Source organism: Sus scrofa, chromosome 1, assembly GCF_000003025.6.
Source record: "Sus scrofa isolate TJ Tabasco breed Duroc chromosome 1, Sscrofa11.1, whole genome shotgun sequence".
NCBI lineage: Eukaryota > Metazoa > Chordata > Mammalia > Artiodactyla > Suidae > Sus > Sus scrofa.
Genome location: NC_010443.5, coordinates 222757820 through 222777949, shown reverse-complemented (window position 1 = coordinate 222777949; position 20130 = coordinate 222757820). Strand labels below are relative to the sequence as shown.

General features: G+C 50.3%; 1 protein-coding gene across 5 annotated transcripts in view; it reads left to right on the top strand.

Moving 5' to 3' along the window:
* Positions 1–19442, top strand: part of APBA1 (amyloid beta precursor protein binding family A member 1) — a 231493-nt gene extending 212051 nt beyond the window's left edge. For 3 of the 5 annotated variants that reach the window (XM_021064688.1, XM_021064701.1, XM_021064683.1), the window contains 5 exons: positions 1590–1769; positions 4241–4453; positions 12665–12784; positions 14793–14933; positions 15732–19435. In XM_021064688.1, coding sequence (XP_020920347.1) covers positions 1590–1769; positions 4241–4453; positions 12665–12784; positions 14793–14933; positions 15732–15803 — 726 coding nt within the window. In that variant the 3' untranslated portion in view covers positions 15804–19435. Of the gene's footprint in view, positions 1–1589; positions 1770–4240; positions 4454–12664; positions 12785–14792; positions 14934–15731 lie in introns of all 5 variants that reach the window. The other 2 variants (XM_021064677.1, XM_021064697.1) reach the window with 2 other exon arrangements.

The window sequence follows — 20130 nt, the reverse complement described above, 5'->3', positions numbered from 1 at the left end:
CGTCAGGATTTGCGTGGTGGTGCTTGTATAGCGTTTAACACAGCATAGGCTCATAAGAAGTGCTCAGTCGCTCCTGGCTCTCCCAGGGCGAAATGTTGATTAATTAATGCAGGAGAAAGAAGAATAAAAGCAGAGTTCCTGACCTGTGGTCCATGTGACCTTGGGAAGGTTCCTTGGTGTCTCTGGACCTCAGTCTCCTCCCTTGGAAAACAGAGGGTTGGACCAGATCAAGGTTCTCAACTCTCTTGGAACCAAGAGTCCCTAAACATAATAAATATTTAGTAATGTCCTATTACTGTCCTGAAAAGCAATTCATAGATAATATAACCTTCCTTTGTGAACACTGTTTTCACAAAATAGCCAAAGTATTGCTCTAGATGTAACTAATATAAAGGAGAAAAAAAAGCAAGCTAAAATGAAATTGTTCTTAACTACTAGATGTAAATGCTTGAGCCCAGCCATTCCAGAAAAAATAATGGAATCATCAGATGCTTATGCCTACTTGATGAATGAGTTTGGATATGAGAGCACAGTATTCAGCTGAATGTGGTAAACACTTTCTATTTAAAATTTTAGGGACTTCCCGTCATGGCTCAGCAGTTAATGAACCCAACTAGCATCCATGAGGACGAGGGTTCGATCCCTGGCTTCACTCAATGGGTTAAGGATCCGGCATTGCTGTGAGATGTGGTGTGGGTCACAGACATGGCTCGGATCTCACGTTGCTGTGGCTGTGGCGTAGGCCAGCGGCTATAGCTCTGATTTGACCCTTACCCTGAGAACCTCCATGTGCCGGGGGAAGACAAAGCAAAAGAATTTGAATTAAGGGCTAAATAAGGAAATCAATAGGTAGCAAGGTAGGCAGATAGACACACACATGCAGCTCCACCGTGCTATGCAGACAGCATGCAAGCTGATGGGAATAGATATATCAGCAGCCCACATCCTGCCAGTTGCATTCATGCTGATGATTTTCCAAAGTCGTGGCGCTTAATTGCAGTAAAGTGCTGGACAAAACAAAAGCTGGCGTTCTCTCAGTTTATATAATAATTGTATCCATGGAATGTTCAGAGTGTATTAGAGCCATGCAGTTAAGGTCTTGTGTTTTTATATGAATGAGGGTTGAGTCCTAGACTCAGGTGATGAGACATAGGCGTTACATATACATGAAAGTCTGGCAATTTCAAGATATTTGAAAACCTTGCAGGATGTAGAACAAGTCATCCTCTGTGGGACTCTGTGGGACTGTGCTTTGCATGGCAGTAAGTCCAGCATCCCTGAGTCCTAGCCACCAAATGCCAGGAGCTCCCTAGTGATCACTGGCATCACCAAAAATGTCCCCACTGGAGTTCTCCAGTGGCCTCACAGATTAAGGATCCAGCCATTGTCACTGATAAGGCACAACTTCAATCCCTGGCCCCAGGACTTCCACCTGCTGTGGGTGTGGCCAAAAAACAATGTCCGCACTCATTTTGAAATGTCTAGCAGGCACATGGTGCCCCATGGAGACTCCACAGTCCTGACAGGACCCAGGTCCCCAGCAGCACTGCCCTGCTGACCTCTGTCTTCCCTCTCTGGCTCCTCTCCAGGCCCAGCTGATCGCACAGTCCATTGGGCAGGCATTTAGCGTGGCATACCAGGAATTCCTCAGGGCCAACGGGATTAACCCCGAAGATCTCAGCCAGAAGGAGTACAGCGACCTGCTCAACACCCAGGACATGTACAACGACGATCTGATCCACTTCTCCAAGTCGGAAAACTGCAAAGATGTAGGTACTTGCCTGAAGCTGCTCCCAGAGCTGGGCCAGCTGGACCCGCTGTGGAAGGGAAGACGCAGTGGCTGGGTTGATGAGGGTGGCATTCATAGGATGTTGCTAAGGGCTCAGGCCCATCTCTCTTCCCCTTCATGTGAAGCCCTGGTATTAAAGTCTGCAGCTGAGGGCATGGCCTTTGAGGCAGGGCATCTTCTGCCCTCTGCAATCCAGGACCACTTAGGGGAGGGTTGCAGAGGCAGGAAGGACCTGAACCCTACTCTTGCCAAGGCCCCAGTCTAGGAAAGGGCACATTTAAAAGGAAGATTTTATTTTTATTTATTTACTTGTTTTTTGGTCTTTTTAGGGCTGTACCCATGGCATGTGGAGGTTCTCAGGCTAGGGGTTGAATCGGAGCTACAGCTGCCAGCCTATGTCACAGCCTCAGCAACTGCAACACTGGATCCAAGCCGCGTCTGCAACCCACACCACAACTCACAGCAACGCCAGATCCTTAACCTACTGAGCGAGGCCGGAGATCAAACCTTTGTCCTCATGGGTACGAGTCAGATCGTTTCCTCTGAGCCACGATGGGAACTCCCCAAAAGGAAGATTTTAAATGATGGTGCCAGGCCAGAGACAGCTGTGCCTGGCAGAGTGGAGCCAATCTTGGGTCTCCGATGATGAGTACTGAGCTCCACAGGAGTGTCTGGATGAAAGTGAGCCCTCTGAGCTGGCCTGAGGTCTGGGTATTCTTTGGAAAGTATAGTGCAGAGGGCTGGACCAAAGTAACAGAAGCATCATGCTCTGCAAGCTGGGGCATTGTTTGGGGAGCCATGAATGAGGCAGCGTGGCTGGAGGAGAGGATGTGAGGAGCCAGCAGCATGAGTCAGAACTGGAGGGCCTGACGGTCCAGCTGAGGCAAAGGGCTTGGGCTTTCTCCAGTGGATTGAGAAAGTGATTTTTTTAATCCACTGACCTATGTTAGGTGTCCTAGGTTCTCTGGAAGCACAGCCTGAGTCAGGAATTCTTATTCAGGGATTTGGGAGGAGGGTGCACTCTGGAAAAAGTGAGTGTGGGCAGCAGGGCGGTGATGAGCATCATTCTGATCCAAAGGGACGCTCCAGGTCACACATCATAGGATAGGCTTGTCCCACCTGGAGCCACAAGAGCTGGCAGGCCTGTGTACCATGTGCTAACCCACCACTGACACTGAGGTCAGACACAGTGTGTTAGCGTGCGTGGGCTGCCATGACAAAGTCCCCCCAGCCCGGGGTATCAAACACAGAAATGTATTGCCTCACAGCTCTGGAAGCGGGAAGTCTGAGATCAAAGTGTCGGCAGGGCTGGTTCCTTCCGAGGGCTGTGAAGGGAAGACCTGACCCAGGCCGCTCTCACTGGCATGTAGATGTCTGTCTTCTTACTGGGTCTTCACTCTGTGCATGTCTCTGTACCCACATTTCCCCCTTTGATAAGTATATCAAATTAGGACCCACCCCCATAACTTTAGCCTGACTCCCTATGAAAAGACCCTGTGTCTCCAGCAAGGTGGTACTCAGAGGTCCTGGGAGTTAGGACTCCAGCATATGAATTGGGGGCGGGGGTGCAGGGGACACGGTTGAATCTGTAACAGGTGGTGCAAGTGCTATCTCCCATTTGGCTAAGAGCAGTTCTCCAGGGAAGGAGCCAGTTGCAAGCATAAGCAGCAGGGGGAAAGGGACCCAGCTCCATGAAGGGGGCTTTGTCAGGCCCTAGCTGTCCCCACTCCAGTGTGTGTTTAAGCATATATGGATCTGTAAATATGAATAAACAAACACACAACACGCCACACTCACACTCCTTGTTGGTTGCTTCCAAGAAGCGTGTTACCCCTAGCTGGTATCTCTGCCTTATCAGACTGCAAGTGTCCAAAATTAGCTTCCAAGTGCTCTGCCCAGCTGGGAAAAGCCACCCAAAAATTACATGTATCTAGAGCCATGGTCTTTGTTTTTGCACTTCCAATCTTTTTTGTTCTTTTTTCTCAGCTTTCTCTTTGCAGAGCAGCGTTTCTGTAATGTATATTTATTTTTAACTCAAGAACCTTAAGAGAATTTGTGAGGCTCTGTGGAAGAGGGGACCTGTGCGTAGAATCTGAAAGCTATTCTGGAAACCATAGCGCACCACAGAAGCCCCCACCCACACAGTCTCTCTTCTACTTCACTAAGGACTGTAAGAAAAAACCCACATGATGCCCCTCATGGTTATGTCACCAAGGCAGGATTGCTTATATGGAATAAGAATTATAAAAAAGGCTATGAGACTGCATCACATTGTTTCTTAAAATTCCAAATGCTGTGGACTACAGAGAAGACAGGGCTCGCTTGGGGTGCAGTCATCAGGGACATGTCTGTCGTGTTTAGTCAAGACAGGAAGAGGGGCAGTGCTTTGATTTCTGTTGCTACACGGGGTGATGGCTGACTCAGGCTTCCTCCGTGTTTTTCTCCTTTCAGGTCTTCATAGAGAAGCAGAAGGGGGAAATCCTAGGTGTGGTGATTGTGGAGTCTGGCTGGGGATCCATCTTGCCAACCGTGATCATAGCCAACATGATGCACGGAGGACCAGCAGAGAAGTCAGGGAAGCTGAATATCGGGGACCAGATCATGTCCATAAATGGCACCAGCCTGGTCGGCCTGCCTCTCTCCACCTGCCAGAGCATTATTAAGGTAACGGGAGATGGGAAAAATCAGCTTCTCTTGCAGACATGAAATGACAGGAGGTTATTAATATTTAGGAGCCTGTGCTAAGTGTTGGGCACTGAGAAGGACACAGATACAAAAGGCATGGGCTTGCACTTGAGCTGTTTACCATCAGGCTGCTATTTACACATTCCTCCTTGAAATTGTTTTTCGATCAAGAATGGTGTTTTTGGCTACATAACACCACTCACTAACCCCTGCCCATTTCAGACATCACTAATCAAGCACAGCACTCTCTCCCACTGAGCCCAGACTCAGCCTCAACAGAATTTACTTGAGCCCAATTCCAAAACAATCGCTTACTGCAGTCAGCTAGGTATACTTGAGATGACTTGTCATCTCTGTCACAAATCATGGAAGTGGTTCGAATCCCAGAGCACTCTTTCCTCCACTGTGATCCAGGCCAATGTTTCCTTCCCCAGAGCCTTCTTAATGAGATCCTCACCTGCCAGGTAGAGAGAAGGAAACTCTGTACAGTCTGTGCGCTCCTTACACCTGAATATAATTACAGCTTGTTCAACCTGAATTGACGCTATTGCATAAGGCTGAGAAGAGCTACTTAGAGGAAAATAGGAATAGTGAGGAGAAGAAATTAGATTTTCTTCTTGGAAATGAAGCATCCGTGTGGAGTCTTTTGAGCACATTGCAATCTGCTTAACCGCATGGTTAGTAGGAACAAGAATATTCCTACTCCACTATAGGAGCTGTGGACTCCAGTAGCTCTGTACCAAGCACTCTGGTATCGCAGACTGGGATCCTGTGGACTTTCTTTGGTCTCTTGGGGTTTCCTGGAAGACTAACTAGAACATAGCTCTGTGTGTGGGGTGAGGAGGGGGTGAGGGGAGAGAGAAAGAGAAAAAGAGAACAAACATGAATTCATGCAGTCGTTGTTCAAAGCAGAAGAAAATCACAAAAGACAACATCCTTGACCAGGGGCCTGGGTGGGGGGGAGGTTGATGTGAGTATATAGGACACAGAGGTGGGTGCCTCTTTGTTTTTAATGAAACAGATTCTAATTCCTCATAAGATAATCACACCCAGAAAGAAATAGTCCTCTTTGGCCTCATTTCTTTTTGTTACACTCAAATACATTCTTCCTCTTGCTCAACATACATTAAAGATAAGATTAAAGAACCGGCTTTGAACATGCATATTCATTCAGACTCGTTTAATTGGGCTTCTGTTAGGCTGAGCTGAACCATAGAGAAGCCAGAATGACAAAATGCACTTGGAGGATAATTTATCACTGAAAGGGTTCAGTGGCCCCTAATGGCAACATAGGGCCTGGGCGGGGATAAGCAGGGCTTCCTGAGGACTAGCGAGGCTGCATGCCCTGCGCATGACACAGCTGCCGGGCAGTGCCTGCCCTTGGCACTTGTCCCCTCCTCATGAAAGGCCACACGAGAGGTTCAGAGAGTCATCAGCCACTCAGAAGGTACAGATAACATGCCCCGGCCTCCTCGCAGCTGACAGAGTCCAGATCCTTCTCTCCCTACTACCCGCCTCTGCACAGAGGAGGCAGTTGAGGTGAGGGAGGCAGTGAGACCCATGAGGGCAGCACCAGCCTCCTCAGGACCAGACGGGGACTGGTCTTCTGTCCAGCACATCATACATCAAGGTGGAAGCAGACTAGTCAGGTCACTGAGCGGTTTGCTAAAGGGAAGAGGTTTGTTTGCACAAACAGCTGACCTTCAATGTCTCCAAGTGGAGTCTTTGTGGAATTGGAAAATTAAAAGGCTGTGGGGAGATGCAAGAGCTATAACTGATGAAGATGGAGAGGAAGAAACACCTTTGTGGCTGCCCTTGGCAGAGAAGTGCTGAGCAGGCAGGTCCTGGTGAGGATATGCTGCCCCATCAAGCGGGAACCTGTGATTGGCCTGGCCCTGTCCCCCACTCCCTGCTCCACTGGAGGATGTCACCACTGATTTCAGCTGGAATTGCCAGTACCACATGAGGGTGTTGAGTGTTTTGTACACTTGCTTTTATTTATTTTATTTATTTATTTATTTTTGTCTTTTATCCTTTTAGGGCCACACCCGCAGCATATGGAGGTTCCCAGGCTAGGGGTCGAATCTGAGCTTAGCCACCAGCCTACGCCAGAGCCACAGTAATGCCAGATCTGAGCTGTCCTGAGCTTACACCACAGCTCACGGCAACACCAGATCCTTAATCCACTGAGCGAGGCCAGGGATTGAACCCTCAACCTCATGGTTCCTAGTCGGATTCGTTTCCGCTATGCCACAACAGGAACTCTATGTATACTTGTTTTTAAATTCTCTGGGAACATGTCTTTCCCCCCCCACTGTACAGCAAGGGGATCAAGTTATCCTTACATGTATACATTTTTTCCCCCATCCTTTGTTCTGTTGCAATATGAGTATCTAGACAAAGTTCTCAATGCTACTCAGCAGGATCTCCTTGTAAATCTATTCTAAGTTGTGTCTGATAAGCCCAAGCTCCCGATCCCTCCCACTCCCTCCTTCTCCCATCAGGCAGCCACAAGTCTATTTTCCAAGTCCATGATTTTCTTTTCTGAGGAGATGTTCATTTGTGCTGGATATTAGATTCCAGTTGTAAGTGAAATCATATGGTATTTGTCTTTGTCTTTCTGACTCATTTCACTCAGTATGAGAGTCTCTATTTCCATCCATGTTGCTGCAAATGGCATTATGTCATTCTTTTTTATGGCTGAGTAGTATGCCATTGTGTATATATACCACATCTTCCGAATCCAATCATCTGTCGATGGACATTTGGGTTGTTTCCCTGTCCTGGCTATTGTGAATAGTGCTGCAATGAACATGCGGGTGCATGTGTCTCTTTTAAGTAGAGTTTTGTCTGGATAGATGCCTAAGAGTGGGATTGTGGGGTCATATGGAAGTTCTATGTATAGATTTCTAAGGTATCTCCAAACCGTTCTCCATAGTGGCTGTACCAGTTTATATTCCCACCAGCAGTGCAGGAGGGTTCCCTTTTCTCCACAGCCCCTCCAGCACTTGTTATTTGTGGATTTATTAATGATGGCCATTCTGACTGGTGTGAGGTGGTATCTCATGGTAGTTTTGATTTGCGTTTCTCTTATAATCAGCAAGGAACATGTCTTTTTTCCAGTAACTGAGCAGATGCTCACACTGCCCCCCCACCTACCTCTCCATCCCACGCCCTCGGCCAGTGCAGGGGAATGTTCTGGGCTTCAAGCCTTCACGGTAATATTCTTTGTTTCAGCGTCATGTCAGTGCTCCTTGCAGTGAGTTTAACGAGAAGCTCTCATCCCAGTAAACCAGTGCTTTAATCACTCAGGGATCCTGTTAAACTGCAGGTTCTGATTCTCCAGGTCTGGGTGGGATTCTGCATCCCCAGGGATAACATTGTCCATCTGGAGCTCTGAAAGACAAGGGTCTAAAGCTGAGTATTCTGCATCTTGCCACTTTAATGCATGCTGACCTTTTCTCCTCCTGGTTATAGGGAATAGAGTACATTTCTAGAGTAGATGGCATGTATTGAATTATTTTCGTTACTTTCTTCCCTAGCTCTTATTATTTTTCCCATCCTAAATCCTAAAGTGTAATCATCGGTAGCCAAAGGGTAGCAGAGCAGCCGTAGCAGAGCAGCCGTTCTTGCCGTCACCTCCACTGTCCTGTCCACCAGATTTGTTTTCTTTTTGAGACGAGGGCATCACTTCCCTTTCCTTCCACAGGATCATCACAGATCTGCTTTCCCGTTGCTATAGAGACGGTCCTGGCTTCTCTCCTCTCCCTTCCCCTCTTCCCTACTCCTCCCCTCCCACCATATTTCTTAATTTGCTGCACCATTCCACTGTTGTCATGGGAACCAAATGACCATTTATTTAATTGGCACCTCCAATAAAATGGCAGCTGAGAAATCCAAGTTAATGGGACCCAACTTGAAGCATTGATTAGGAATAGCAGAGCAAATGCGTGGTCTGGTTGTTTCAAACCACCACCCCTCTGGGCTGCTTCTTGCAGCAAATATCCCCAGTCTAGAAATCCTTTCGCTGAGGGATGAATCGGGCATCTTAAATGAATTCACACAAAAAGAAAGAACCCGTCAAAGCAATGTGAACTTTTTAGGTATCCTGGAGAAAACAGTTATTCTGTTGCTTTTCAGTAGCTCTGCAAGGTTTTTCTATGGCTCAGAGACATGCCTGAACAACCCAAGTGGTTGAAAGCAGGTGGTTTTGTCTGGAGGGTTTTGTTTTACACATGCTCCTCGTGTTTGCTGCTTTTGTGTCCCACACACTCCTGGTCTTATGGTTGGTGATTTGGCGAGAGATGGGGCAAGAAGCCTGAGGGCTCTGGCTGCCCTGCCTGTGCCCACAGCCCTCCCCTGAGCTCCCAGAAGCCCCGCTCCACTAACTCCCAGCACCTAACACATGTCTTGGCGCATTGCAAGTGATCCATATATGTTCACTGATTAAATGAGTTAGAAAGAGAAGTCACTCAAGGGAGACAGAAATCTATGCATAAATGGCATCTCAGCACCACCCTCCACACACCCCCAGAAAAGAAGCTGATTTTTAATGTTAGAAATAGCTGTTTCTTAGCATGATGGTTGAGATGTGGTGTTGTCAGCAGACGTGTTTAGGGAAGAATAAAAAAGCGTGACAAGAGGTGAAATTGTAGAAATCAGACATGGAAGAGTCATTAGTGGGTTTCATCACTTGCTGTGAAGATGAAGAGACAGACATAGAAGGAGGAGGAGTAGAGGGTCTAAGACCTCTGCCTGTGTGGTGGAAATGCAGCTGGAGCCCAGGTCTGCTGACACAGCCAAGACCTCTTCACCAAGCACTGTTGGTCCTGCTATGGAGTCAGAATTCCAGTGCCTCCTCCTGTGGGCATGGCCAAGGGCACCTGCCCTTGAGCAGAAGCCCCAGATCTCCGCAGATTTCCTTCACCCCAGGAGAGTCACCCTCGGCTTACTCTGTCACTCTTATTTGAAGACATTTCTTGAACCAGAGAAGTTTCCGAGAGATGTTCCAGAAGCAGTGGAGAGGTGCGGGTGACAGCTGCCTGTGTGTGCATACCACAAGCCAAATCACAGCCATTGAGAGGCTCCGGTCCTGCAGAAGACAGCAATGCAGGACACTGAGGAAACAGCAAAGGTGGGAGATGAAACTGAGCCCCTCAAAATACATACATTGAGAGACAAGCTGGAACCACCCAGAGGTAGTGGGGCAGCCAGGGAGTAGGAGCGCTGCAGAACTATGGCCAGTAGGAAAGTAAGCTGAAAACACAGCCCCGTGCAAGGCTAGGATCAAAGATGAGGGGCACGGGTTCATTCTTCTGTAGCTCTCCCAGGCTTCTCTGTAGAGCAGGCCTAAAGCATAAATACCACAGACCCCTCCAGTTGTTTCTGTGGGGGAATAACAGTATTGGAGAAGATGCTGTGGGTTTGAATACAAATGGACCTGGGACTGAACTTTGCTGTGGGTGAACTTGTCTGAATTGCTTAGCAGATTGGAGCCGCAATATCCTCTTTAAAGCTGGCGTAATTCAGAGCTTCCAGTTTTCCAAGGAGATTAAAGAAAACAGCTCCTGTGACGCCCTAGATTGGTGCGTGGTGAAAGTCAGTGACAGGATGGGTTTTGATGGACAGTGACCTTAGGGGTACACACACACAGGGGGCTGACTGGGCATCTGGCTTTGTCGTTCCTAGCCCCGTGCGCTCTCGGAAATAGTAAGCTGACGTCAGTAAGCTGACGTCTTTGGCGCCGATCGTGCAGGTTCATTTTCCTGTGGCAGGGTCTCTACCAGTTCTCAAAATTGAGTCTGTCACCAGGAAGTGTGTATCAGGTCATCCAGGAGACTTGTTAACACAGAGATTGTTGGGTCCCACCCTGGAGTTTCTGATTCCACGGGTCTGGGTGGACCCCAGACTGTGCGTTCCTACCAGAAGTGGCCAGGTGAAGCTGGTGGTGTTGGTGTGGGGTCCCCACTTTGAGAATCACAGGTAAATATACCTGTTGGCTACGCATAATAAAGCCAGACAACCAGAGGCCCAAAGCCCCTATCCATCCCTCGGTCTAAGGCATTATCTTCATTACATAGAAGCAAAATATGTGTGGGTCACCTCTGCCACTCAGGTAAGTCACACTCTTGCCCCAAGTTCTGTTGGCAGCGAAGTCATCTAACACCATTTTCACCTCTCTGCTTGACAAGGTGCTTGTGAGGAAGGCAGAAGCCTGAGCTGGGGGTCCATCACTCTGGTCCAGACCCCACTGAGCCTTGGGTGGGGAAGTTGAATTCTGTGTCTGCATCCCCATCGGTACGATGTGAGGTGGAAGTCCTGACCTCCTGCGGGGAGCTGGCAGCCTCGGCTGTAGAATTCCAGATTCCTATTTGTAGACTAAGAGCCGAACACCCTTTTCGCCAACATGGATTTGTCTTCGTTCTCCCGGCACCCTCTCTACTTCGCCAGAGAGGGTGCACACTGGCCCCATCTGTGCGCTGATGGGGGGGATACTGTGGACTTGGGGCAGTAGAGCCTGGCCCTTCTCTGCTGACCGCTCTCTCCTGGAGGAGAGGATGCTCACTCACCCCACTGCACCATCTTCTAGGAACAGCTTCTCCCCTCACACCTGACCCTTTGGAGCAGAGGGCTCGGCACCGCCCCCCAGTCAGCGGGCCTTGCTGGATGGGAGTCCAGTGGCAGGAGTGCTGAGTTCGCCCCACTTCAGTTCTCAAAGCAGGGCCTCCGGCCACAAGCCGGGGTCCCTCTACTCCAGGCTTCTCCTCTGTGTGCCATGGTAGGAACAGGTTGTAGAGCCCCTGCTCTGGGCCATTTGGTTTGGCCCATCTGGCAGGTGGGGGTGGCCTGAGGCAGAACTTGCACTCTGGGGAGATATGGGAGGGCAAGTGCATTTCAGAACTGAATTATTTTTGAAGGACTTGGCACCTTCCTCTTGGGTGAGGCTCATGAGTCAGTGATGGGGTCAGTGGGGGCAGAACTGCCCCAGCGCCGGAGGGCCAGAGTGAGGAAAAGTGTAGCTCTGTGATGACATTGTAGGGGTGCTCCCACAGACTCGGGCTCTGGTCCCTACTGGGCATGTATTCAAAGGTCAGTAAGATGGGCCCCAAGCTCCACTTAGAGTGGGATGGAGGAAGCATTCTAAACAGGCTCAGAAACCAGATGGAGTCCCTTTTAATCTCTAAAAACCAACTTTGCCTCTATACTCCATCCCAACTTGAGGGAGGGACAAGTTACCAAGGAGCAAGAAATTGGGGACCATCTCCAAGTCCCATTTCCTTCTACTCCCTCTCCACCAGCACTGGTGCTACCACCCTCTTCACTGGGCCATGGAGGCCTTCCCTGGTTGGGGTCCTGCCTCTGCATCCCACGTCTCTGCAGGCACTCCTGGGAATGCTGAGAAGCTGTACAACTCCCAACAGGCAGAGTGAGTGGGGGACCAGAGCCTCAGGGATGAGAGACGGCAACCCTGGTGACCTGGGCCAGTGCTGTGAGTGAGACTGCTTTGTTAGGAGAGGAGGAATTGCTACGTGCATGCCTTTTGGAGGAACAGCTCCGTTCACGTGTGGCTCTCACCTGACCAAGAGCAAGGGTGTGCATCCTCCATCTTTCCAAGCCAAAAAGCACGCGTGGCTGTCGGAGCCACGCAGGTGACTGCTTGGTTCAGATGCCTTGAACACAGCCCATTTCCCAAAATGAAGGCACTGCCCACAGGAACTGCTCTCGTGCAGGACGAAAGGGCTCCGTGTAAACCGGGCAGTTTTCTCCTCTGAGTTGACAGAGTCTAGCATGGACTGTCCAGCTCAGGTGCTGTCCAGCTGGATGAGGGGGCACTAAGGCTCAGCAGGGTATATTGTGCCTTTGGTGCCATCTGCTTTTATCTTTTTTCTTTGTAGGGCCACGCCTGAAGCATATGGAGGTTCCCAGGCTAGGGGTCAAATGGGAGCTGCAGCTGCCGGCCTGCACCACAGCCACAGTCACAATGGATCCAAGCCACAGCTGCGACCTATGCCATATCTTGTGGCAGCGCCAGATCCTTAACCCCCTGAGTGAGGCCAGGATTGAACTTGCCTCCTCCTTGGACACTAGGTTGTGTTCTTAACCCGCTGAGCCTCCGCAGGAACTCCTGCTTTTATCTCTTGTGTCAGCCTCAATGGTCATTGAATCCCCTGTACCTGATTCACATTTCAGGGCTTGAAGAATCAGGCCCGGGTCAAGCTGAATATTGTGAGGTGTCCGCCGGTGACCACCGTGTTGATCAGGAGACCAGACCTTCGCTACCAGCTGGGGTTCAGTGTTCAGAACGGAATTGTAAGTCCAGCCCCACGCCTTTTCCAAAAGTCTGACACAAAACTGCAGCCCAGGGCTTGGGGGGTTTTTGGTGTTTTTCAAAGCCGTTCACCTCTTGTAAAGAACCCAGCAAGAAAGGGACAAATGGGTGAAGGCAGACTGGCTTCCTCTGTGGGCAGAGAATTCTGTGCCTTCCCCAGGGGCGGTGGAGGGCCCTCCCCTCTGCCAACCTGAGATAGTTGGGGAGACACCCACCTTCCCCACCAGCCCGGGGCTGCCGGCGCTGCTGCTGTTGCCCAGGCTGGGGCCACAGGGCCCAGGGGACTAGGCTCTGCTATATCCCCTCCACTGGTGATTCCTCTGCAGCCCAGGCTGAGGACCCAGCCCTGGGGGAGTTATACGTGCATGATCTTGGCCTTGCATTTTTATCCTCACTGGGCACTTTGGAGAGAGTATTTTCATCACTTGGATGTCTGCCTTAAAAGATTTCCTTTTCTTCCCCTTTCATTGTGATAAAGCATACACAACGTTAAGTTTGCCCTTTAAACCATGTTTAATCATACTCTTTGATTAAGGACATTGATGAAGTGGGTGTGACTATCGTGCCTATTTCCAGAACTTATTCTTCATCCCAAACCGAAATGCCATCCTCAGTACCCCTCCCTCTTGGTCCTGGTTTGCTTTGTTCTGCACTCACAGTAATTCTGGGCTTTGGTGACAAATATGTAACCTTCTTGATATTACAGATTTTGGATGTGCCCTCCCTCTCTCCTGTGCAGATGGAAAAACCCTATTCTCCCCTCCCCACTTAAATTTTAATTAATATTTGTGAGTAATTAACATTTTATTCCAAGTATGTCTTCAGGTTTAGAAATACCGTTGTAGTTTCCAGTCAGAGCTGAAATAATCCAGCCCACTTTATCTGTCCTGTGTACCTAAGCAGCCTCATTTTCATCTTAAGAAAGGAGCCAGGATCGCTTCTTACAGTTTTGGCCTGATGACCTGTTTTTATGTGTTGATACTTCTTTGTTTGCCTTGGGAATATTTGAGTAATATTAAAAGTGGTTTAGGTATTATCAAAGAATTGTCATATGATAGATGTGGGGTCTTCAGGGCCCCCTTAGTTTTATCTACAGCAGGGAAAGCACCAAAGGTTGTGACCCCCAGAATTCCTGATGGGCTGAAGGGTCCACACACTCACAGACACAGAAAGCATGTTGTCCCAAGATATTGCAGTCTCATCTATACAGGCTTTTAAAGAAAAGTGCACAGTCAAGAGTGAAAAGTCAACTTTGTAACTTCATATCATGTTCTTTCGGGGAAGTTCTGCATGCTTTGTGTGAGGTCGGGAGGCTTCACCTGCAGGACCAAGCCCAGAGCCCTCCACCAGCCTGCAGCCTTTGCCCCTGCCTGGCTGCACTGAGACAAAAGCCAGCCACCTGCTCATTTCTGCGAGAAGAGGTGGAACAAGAGCCACTGAGCTGGGAAGGCCAAAAGGAGCTGTTGCCCTCCAGCTGACCACCCTTTGGAACACAAAGTGGGGTTCTAGCAGGTTCTAGTCCCATTTTTAATTCATGTAACTGTGACCCTGAAAAGCCAGCTGTTAGCATTACCCAGTTCAGTGTTGGAGGCCCAGATAATACTAACCTGTGTTACACAAGCTGACAATTTGAAACATTACCAACTCTGGGATGGGCTCAGACAGCTCTCATTACCAAGACCAAGCCGGGATGAAGAGTAAATTGTAGTCAAAATTCACTGGGCCAGGAAATCCTGTGTGGTGCTACGTTCCCTGTGCAAAGTGCGTGGATAGGAGGTCGGGGTCGGGGGGCAGATCTGGGCCTTGAGAGCTGTATCTCTTGTAAACAGAAACAAGGAAGTATAAATGTCCAAAACTTGACTGTGGCAGCTTCTCAGAGATGAGAGCGCTGGGGACTGGGGCTGGTTCTAGGAAAAGCAGTCTCCTGCCCCCACCCCTTCCCCCTGCGATGCTGCTCAGGATGGATAACTTGGCCTTTGACTCTGCTAGATCTGCAGCCTCATGCGAGGGGGCATAGCGGAGAGAGGAGGCGTCCGCGTGGGACATCGCATCATTGAAATCAACGGGCAGAGCGTGGTCGCCACCCCGCACGAGAAGATCGTCCACATCCTCTCCAACGCCGTGGGGGAGGTAAGGGAGGGTCCAGGGCTGGGGGGGGTCCCCTCCTGCCCCCAACTCCGTGCTCACTCTGGCCCTGAGTGTCCCTCCCCGCCCTGACCACACCTCAGACCATTTTAACTGTGGAAACAAGCAGTTGTCTGAGAGCCGCCCCCTTGAAATCCCATCACATCGCCTCCAGCCTTCGACTCCACCCCCCTTTGCCTAACCTTCTCATTTCGCCTCTCAGATTTGGGCACCTTCTCTCCATGGCTGCCTAAGTTCTTTGCATTTCCCCCATCTAATCCCACCAAAAGTGCCTAGAAGATTCAAGTCTTAGATTCACGTCTTATCACCAGCGCCCCCAAAGGCAGCTCCCTGGCTGGGCTGGGGCTCTGACAGCTGTTTCGGGGCTGACTGCCTGCTGAGGGATGGAGAAGCAGCCAAAAACCCCACAGTGGTCCTCCTTCTGTTTTAAGACGTTCTTTCTCAATTTCTTTTCTTTCTTTCTTCCTTTCCTTTCCTTTCTCTTTCTTTCTCTCTCCCTCTCCCTCCCTTACTTAATTTTAATAAAAGGCCTGCTAGAGCAAGAGTACTATGGCAAATAAACCTTACCTGGTGTTCATTTTTTGCTATCACCCTTAACTTTGTAGAAAGCCCCTGGATTCTGGTCTTCCTGGAGGCCACCTGGGTCAGGTCCCCATTAGTAATGGGAGTTGGGGGGAGATGAACAGGGTGTACTTTCAAGCCTCCCCCCACGGTGAGAGGCACTGCAGTGCCCACACAGCCCCCAGAACCCCAGTCCGCATTAATGTGTGCTTCTGCCCTCAGATTCACATGAAGACGATGCCGGCTGCCATGTACAGACTGCTGACGGCCCAGGAGCAGCCCGTGTACATCTGAGGCTGCACCCGCGCCCGCGGCATGCATGGAGGACTCTCCTCACTTGTGGTTGTGTTTCTCGTGCTGCATCTGTGTGCCCACTGAGACATTCCCCACTCACGCCCAGCACTCGGTCTGACACAGGAGGAAAAGAATCTACAGAGACCTCCCTCTCTGTGCTCTGTCTCTCTCCAGTTTGCATTTTTTGTTTTTAATACCAGGGAAGTTTTGTATGCACTCCCTTGAGGGTTGTCACCACCCAGGAAGAATCCTCGCTTCCCCAGAGGTGCAGCCCTCTCTGAGGAGCTCCTGGGGGTGAGGAAGAAGCTGACTCAGCAGTGCCTACAGTCCAGTCGCTGATCTCTGCTCTCCTCCCCTCCGTGTACGGGAACCTGGTCGTAACAGGGGGGCCGGCCCATGTCTTTATAGATAAGCCTGCCCACCGTCCTGGGGGCAGCATACGTTACGTCCACCCAGGATTTCTGAGCCAACCTTACGCCTCTTCTATCGCTGGTTTCAGTTTCAACATAATTGTGTTTTCTAATCTGAGCCTTTTCACCCAAGGATCGAGGGAAACTGCCCTGGACAAGGAAACTACCGCATTGCAGAGAACAGGGCGATTTCCAGGGTATCTCAGCTTCCTGAGGTTACCAGCCGTTAGATAAACTCGGGCAGGCACTCTCTGCCTCCTTCGGCATCTCACACGTACGTACACAGTCTCACTGGCACATAGATCACCCTTCCCTCCTCCCTGCCACCAAGGAGGCACCCAGAGCCCCTGGAAAACCCATATCACCTCCCCACAAGACCCCTTCCCCCGGCAGGTGAGGCCTGTGGGGGCTGCTGAGCTCTGTTTGGAGAGAGACGTCCTTCTGAGGCCCGGCCCTGCCAGCAGCGCCTTGGCTTGTGTTCTAGTGGGAGCCCCCTTGCACCCCCACCCTCCATGTGCACACACATCACGCTGGGAGTCTGGGAGGGATGGACTGCTCCCCTTGAGGCGAGGATCCTATGTCACTGTGTCGTGCTTCCTGGCCCGAGGTGGGACCAGCCTTCCCTGCTCAGGACCACTAGGCAGGCTGTGACATTTGAAAGGCCAGACCAAGTACATAAACCCCACAATTATGGGGACTGTCGTGACCTCAAGCAATGCCTAAGGATCTCCAAATGTGTCCCAGAAAGAGCGTGCTGCCTCGGGGGGCCTGACGGAGCTTGTCTTTGGCATGGAATATTACATGTTTTCATCCGGTGCCTCATGTCCATGGGTTTCGTCTCCGTTCAGTGCTGATGTTTTCGTAGTATCAGGATTCTGAGCCAATTTTTGTGTACTCTTGGTCCAAAGAGCGTTTTGTTTTCATGTGGGTGGGGTGTGGCTTGGTTTGGTTTCTGTTTTGTTTGCAACCTCAGGAGAGACAGGGGAAGAGAAACTAATATATTTTGTGATACTAATATAGTCCCTCTTCTCAACATCTGGGATATTTAGGTTGTGTCTGTGCAAATAGGAACCCGGTGAGCACTTGTGGGGCAGTAAGTATTTATATACCAAATGGAGGGATTTGGGGAAGGGAGAAAATGGGAAAAGAATAGCACCAGGAGACTTCCACCAGAGATGTGTTCGTCAGGGCCCCAGGGATCTCTGAGTTTTATGCTTAGAGTCACAAACCTGAACTTTTCATCAGCGTTAAATGGCTGGACTCCCAGTGTCACTAGACGACAAGCCCTGCTCAAGAGTGGCGGGGCTGCCCCTTTGCCAAGGGTCCAGGGTGGGCCGTTGGGGACCCCTGGATCGCCTTTGAGGATGCTTAGCTGAGTGCTGCTGGGAGACCCGCCCCAAGCCTGACCTACCACAAATGAGAGGAGCCAGGAACCTCCGCTCCAGGTTGTCCATTTACCAAACTATAGTGTCTGATGAGATAAGTAAATACTGAAGAGTCATAAGTTCGTATTTCCTTTGCCAGACAGAGGTGGTGAGCCAGCACTGAGGTATGCTGGGTGGTATTTCAGGCATAAGGAGCCTTGGGAAATCACCAACACCATCTACTCCCAGAGTGACTGCTCAGGGCGTCTGCCTGCCTGGCCAGGGGACAGGAACCCTGTCATCACATCCCTGGGCGGCCTCCTGCATAATTACAGGGAAGTATCTTCACCCAAAGGAGAGAGGAGATAGAATGTACTTTATTTGCTGTGGCGCAAAAATCTTGGAAAGTGTCTTGGCAGATGTTGGTAAACTCCCCTAGAAGGCTATAGTACTTTAATATAAGATTATCCATCACATACTCTTGTGCTACTAAAAGTGGCTTCTCACCCCGAATATTTCTGTAGCTTGGTCCACATTCAGCCGGGTGAAGTGTATTCATTTCCCTGCTCCCACTGGATAGAGGGAATTAACCCACCTTTGGAAATTAACCACAGAGGCAGAATCTTAATAGTAACTGTTTTTGAAAGTCCCCCCGGAGGTGGTGGTCCATTGCCTTTCTGACACCCCAGTTTATATAGTTATACTTGTAAATATCTGAAAACCCCATGTAATGGGGAAGACTGTACAGAGCAGCCTTCCCAAACATGGCCCTGGACAAAAAGCCACTCTTGCTGCCTGGCTAGATCGTGCTGGTGACTCAGCTTTGGGGACAGATTCCCAGATCCGTCTACCCCTCCTGGTCCAGCCAGGATGCCCCAGAACCCACCCCACCTCGGTCTTCTCAAATGTGAGCATTTCAGGGAGCCACCATCAGTCTTGGGTTCACGAGAGGACAAAGCCCCCAGAGCCCCATGCCTGGAGCCTGCTCCCCTCCCCGCAGCGGCTCCTCCAGACCTGGAACCCATCCCCGGGGCGCTGGACTCGCGTTGCTGCCGCCGGGTCTGCTTTCTGAACACACCCATCAGCACCGGCCTCGGAGAGTCCCAGAGTAACCTACTACCTCCCGCATCGCTCCCGCCAGCCCACAGCCCTATTCACACCCTAGACGCTGTCCACGCGCAGATGGCACCCCACCACGAGCCCTTCTCGGGTCCCCTGACCCAGCGGTGAGGCTGTTAACCAATGTTTACAACCAAGGGCACCCACCTCCTTGTAGGTGTGTTTACTCTCCCACCCACACGGCCACTTGCTGGTTTGAGTTTCACGTCTGTCTGCTCCTTCCCTGATTGAGGCCGACTTTGGGGCTGACTTGAGCACACACACAACACACACACACACACACACACATACACCCGATCTTTGGTCCCATCCCTCCCTCAAGGCCGTGGTGGGGACGCTGTGGGAAGGACATTCCTTGTACATATTCAGCACAGCCCCTAAAGTATCAACTTGTACTATTGTTCTGTAAAGAGGGTGGAATAGAGCTTATTGTAAAGCGTGGGGAGAAGTATAGTATTGTATTTGTAACAATATGGTTCTTTGTATACACAAAACTCGATCTCTATATATAAATATAAATAAATCTATAAATAAGATATATATACACGTGAGCCTGGAATGTGGATGCCGCACACCCACTGAATGTACTTCCTCTGACAGTCCGGTCCCCGGGCTGGCCCGCCCTCCCCTTCCTCCGTACCGTTTTGGGGGTCGTGATGTATGTAATGTGTTCTCTTTCTTTATTTAACTGAACGCTAATGTCTGTTAAGAGTTGCTACAACAATAAACAAGAACTTCACCTCTTGGCCCCGGCTGAGTGTCTGACTCGGGGCGGGACAGGCGGTGGGGGTGGGGGGGGACGAGACTGCGAGTGGGGGAAGATATCATCCTGCCTCCTGGTCATCCTGCCTCCTAGTCATCCCCAGGGGCTCCCTCCTGGTCCAGAGCCCACTTCCTAAATGGGCACGTTCTGTGAAACCAGCACGGCGATGAAACACAAGAGACTCTGTCGCCTGGTCAAGCCGATAATCCTCAGTCTCCCTGGCCTCCTTGGCACGCACAGAATGGGAGAGGGGAACCCTCTGGAATTTCTCCATGAGGGAAGGGAAACAGAAGTGAATTACTCCCCCAGGAACTCCCCAGTTAGGGAGGTAGCCCTGATTAAGTGGCTAGTAGGCGGAACACTGTGCCTTGTCCTGCCTTCCCCTGCTATCACCTGGCAGAAGTTTCCTGAGGAGTTTCTGGAAGATTCATCTGGGGCTCCTTGCAATTCTGCTTTTGGAAGCTTGCCAGCCATGACCTCCCTGCTCCCAGGGGTGGGCTGGGGGTTGCCCAGTTCCCCCACACAGTATGCAGCCCTATTTCTAAAGCAAAATGTCCTTAATGCTTTTTCTCTGTGGACACAACTGCCCCATCTTCACCCAGCCCTTGAGTATCTATGCACTGGGGCTGCCAAAAGCCTTGGAGAGCAAAACATGCTTTGCACTAGAGGTC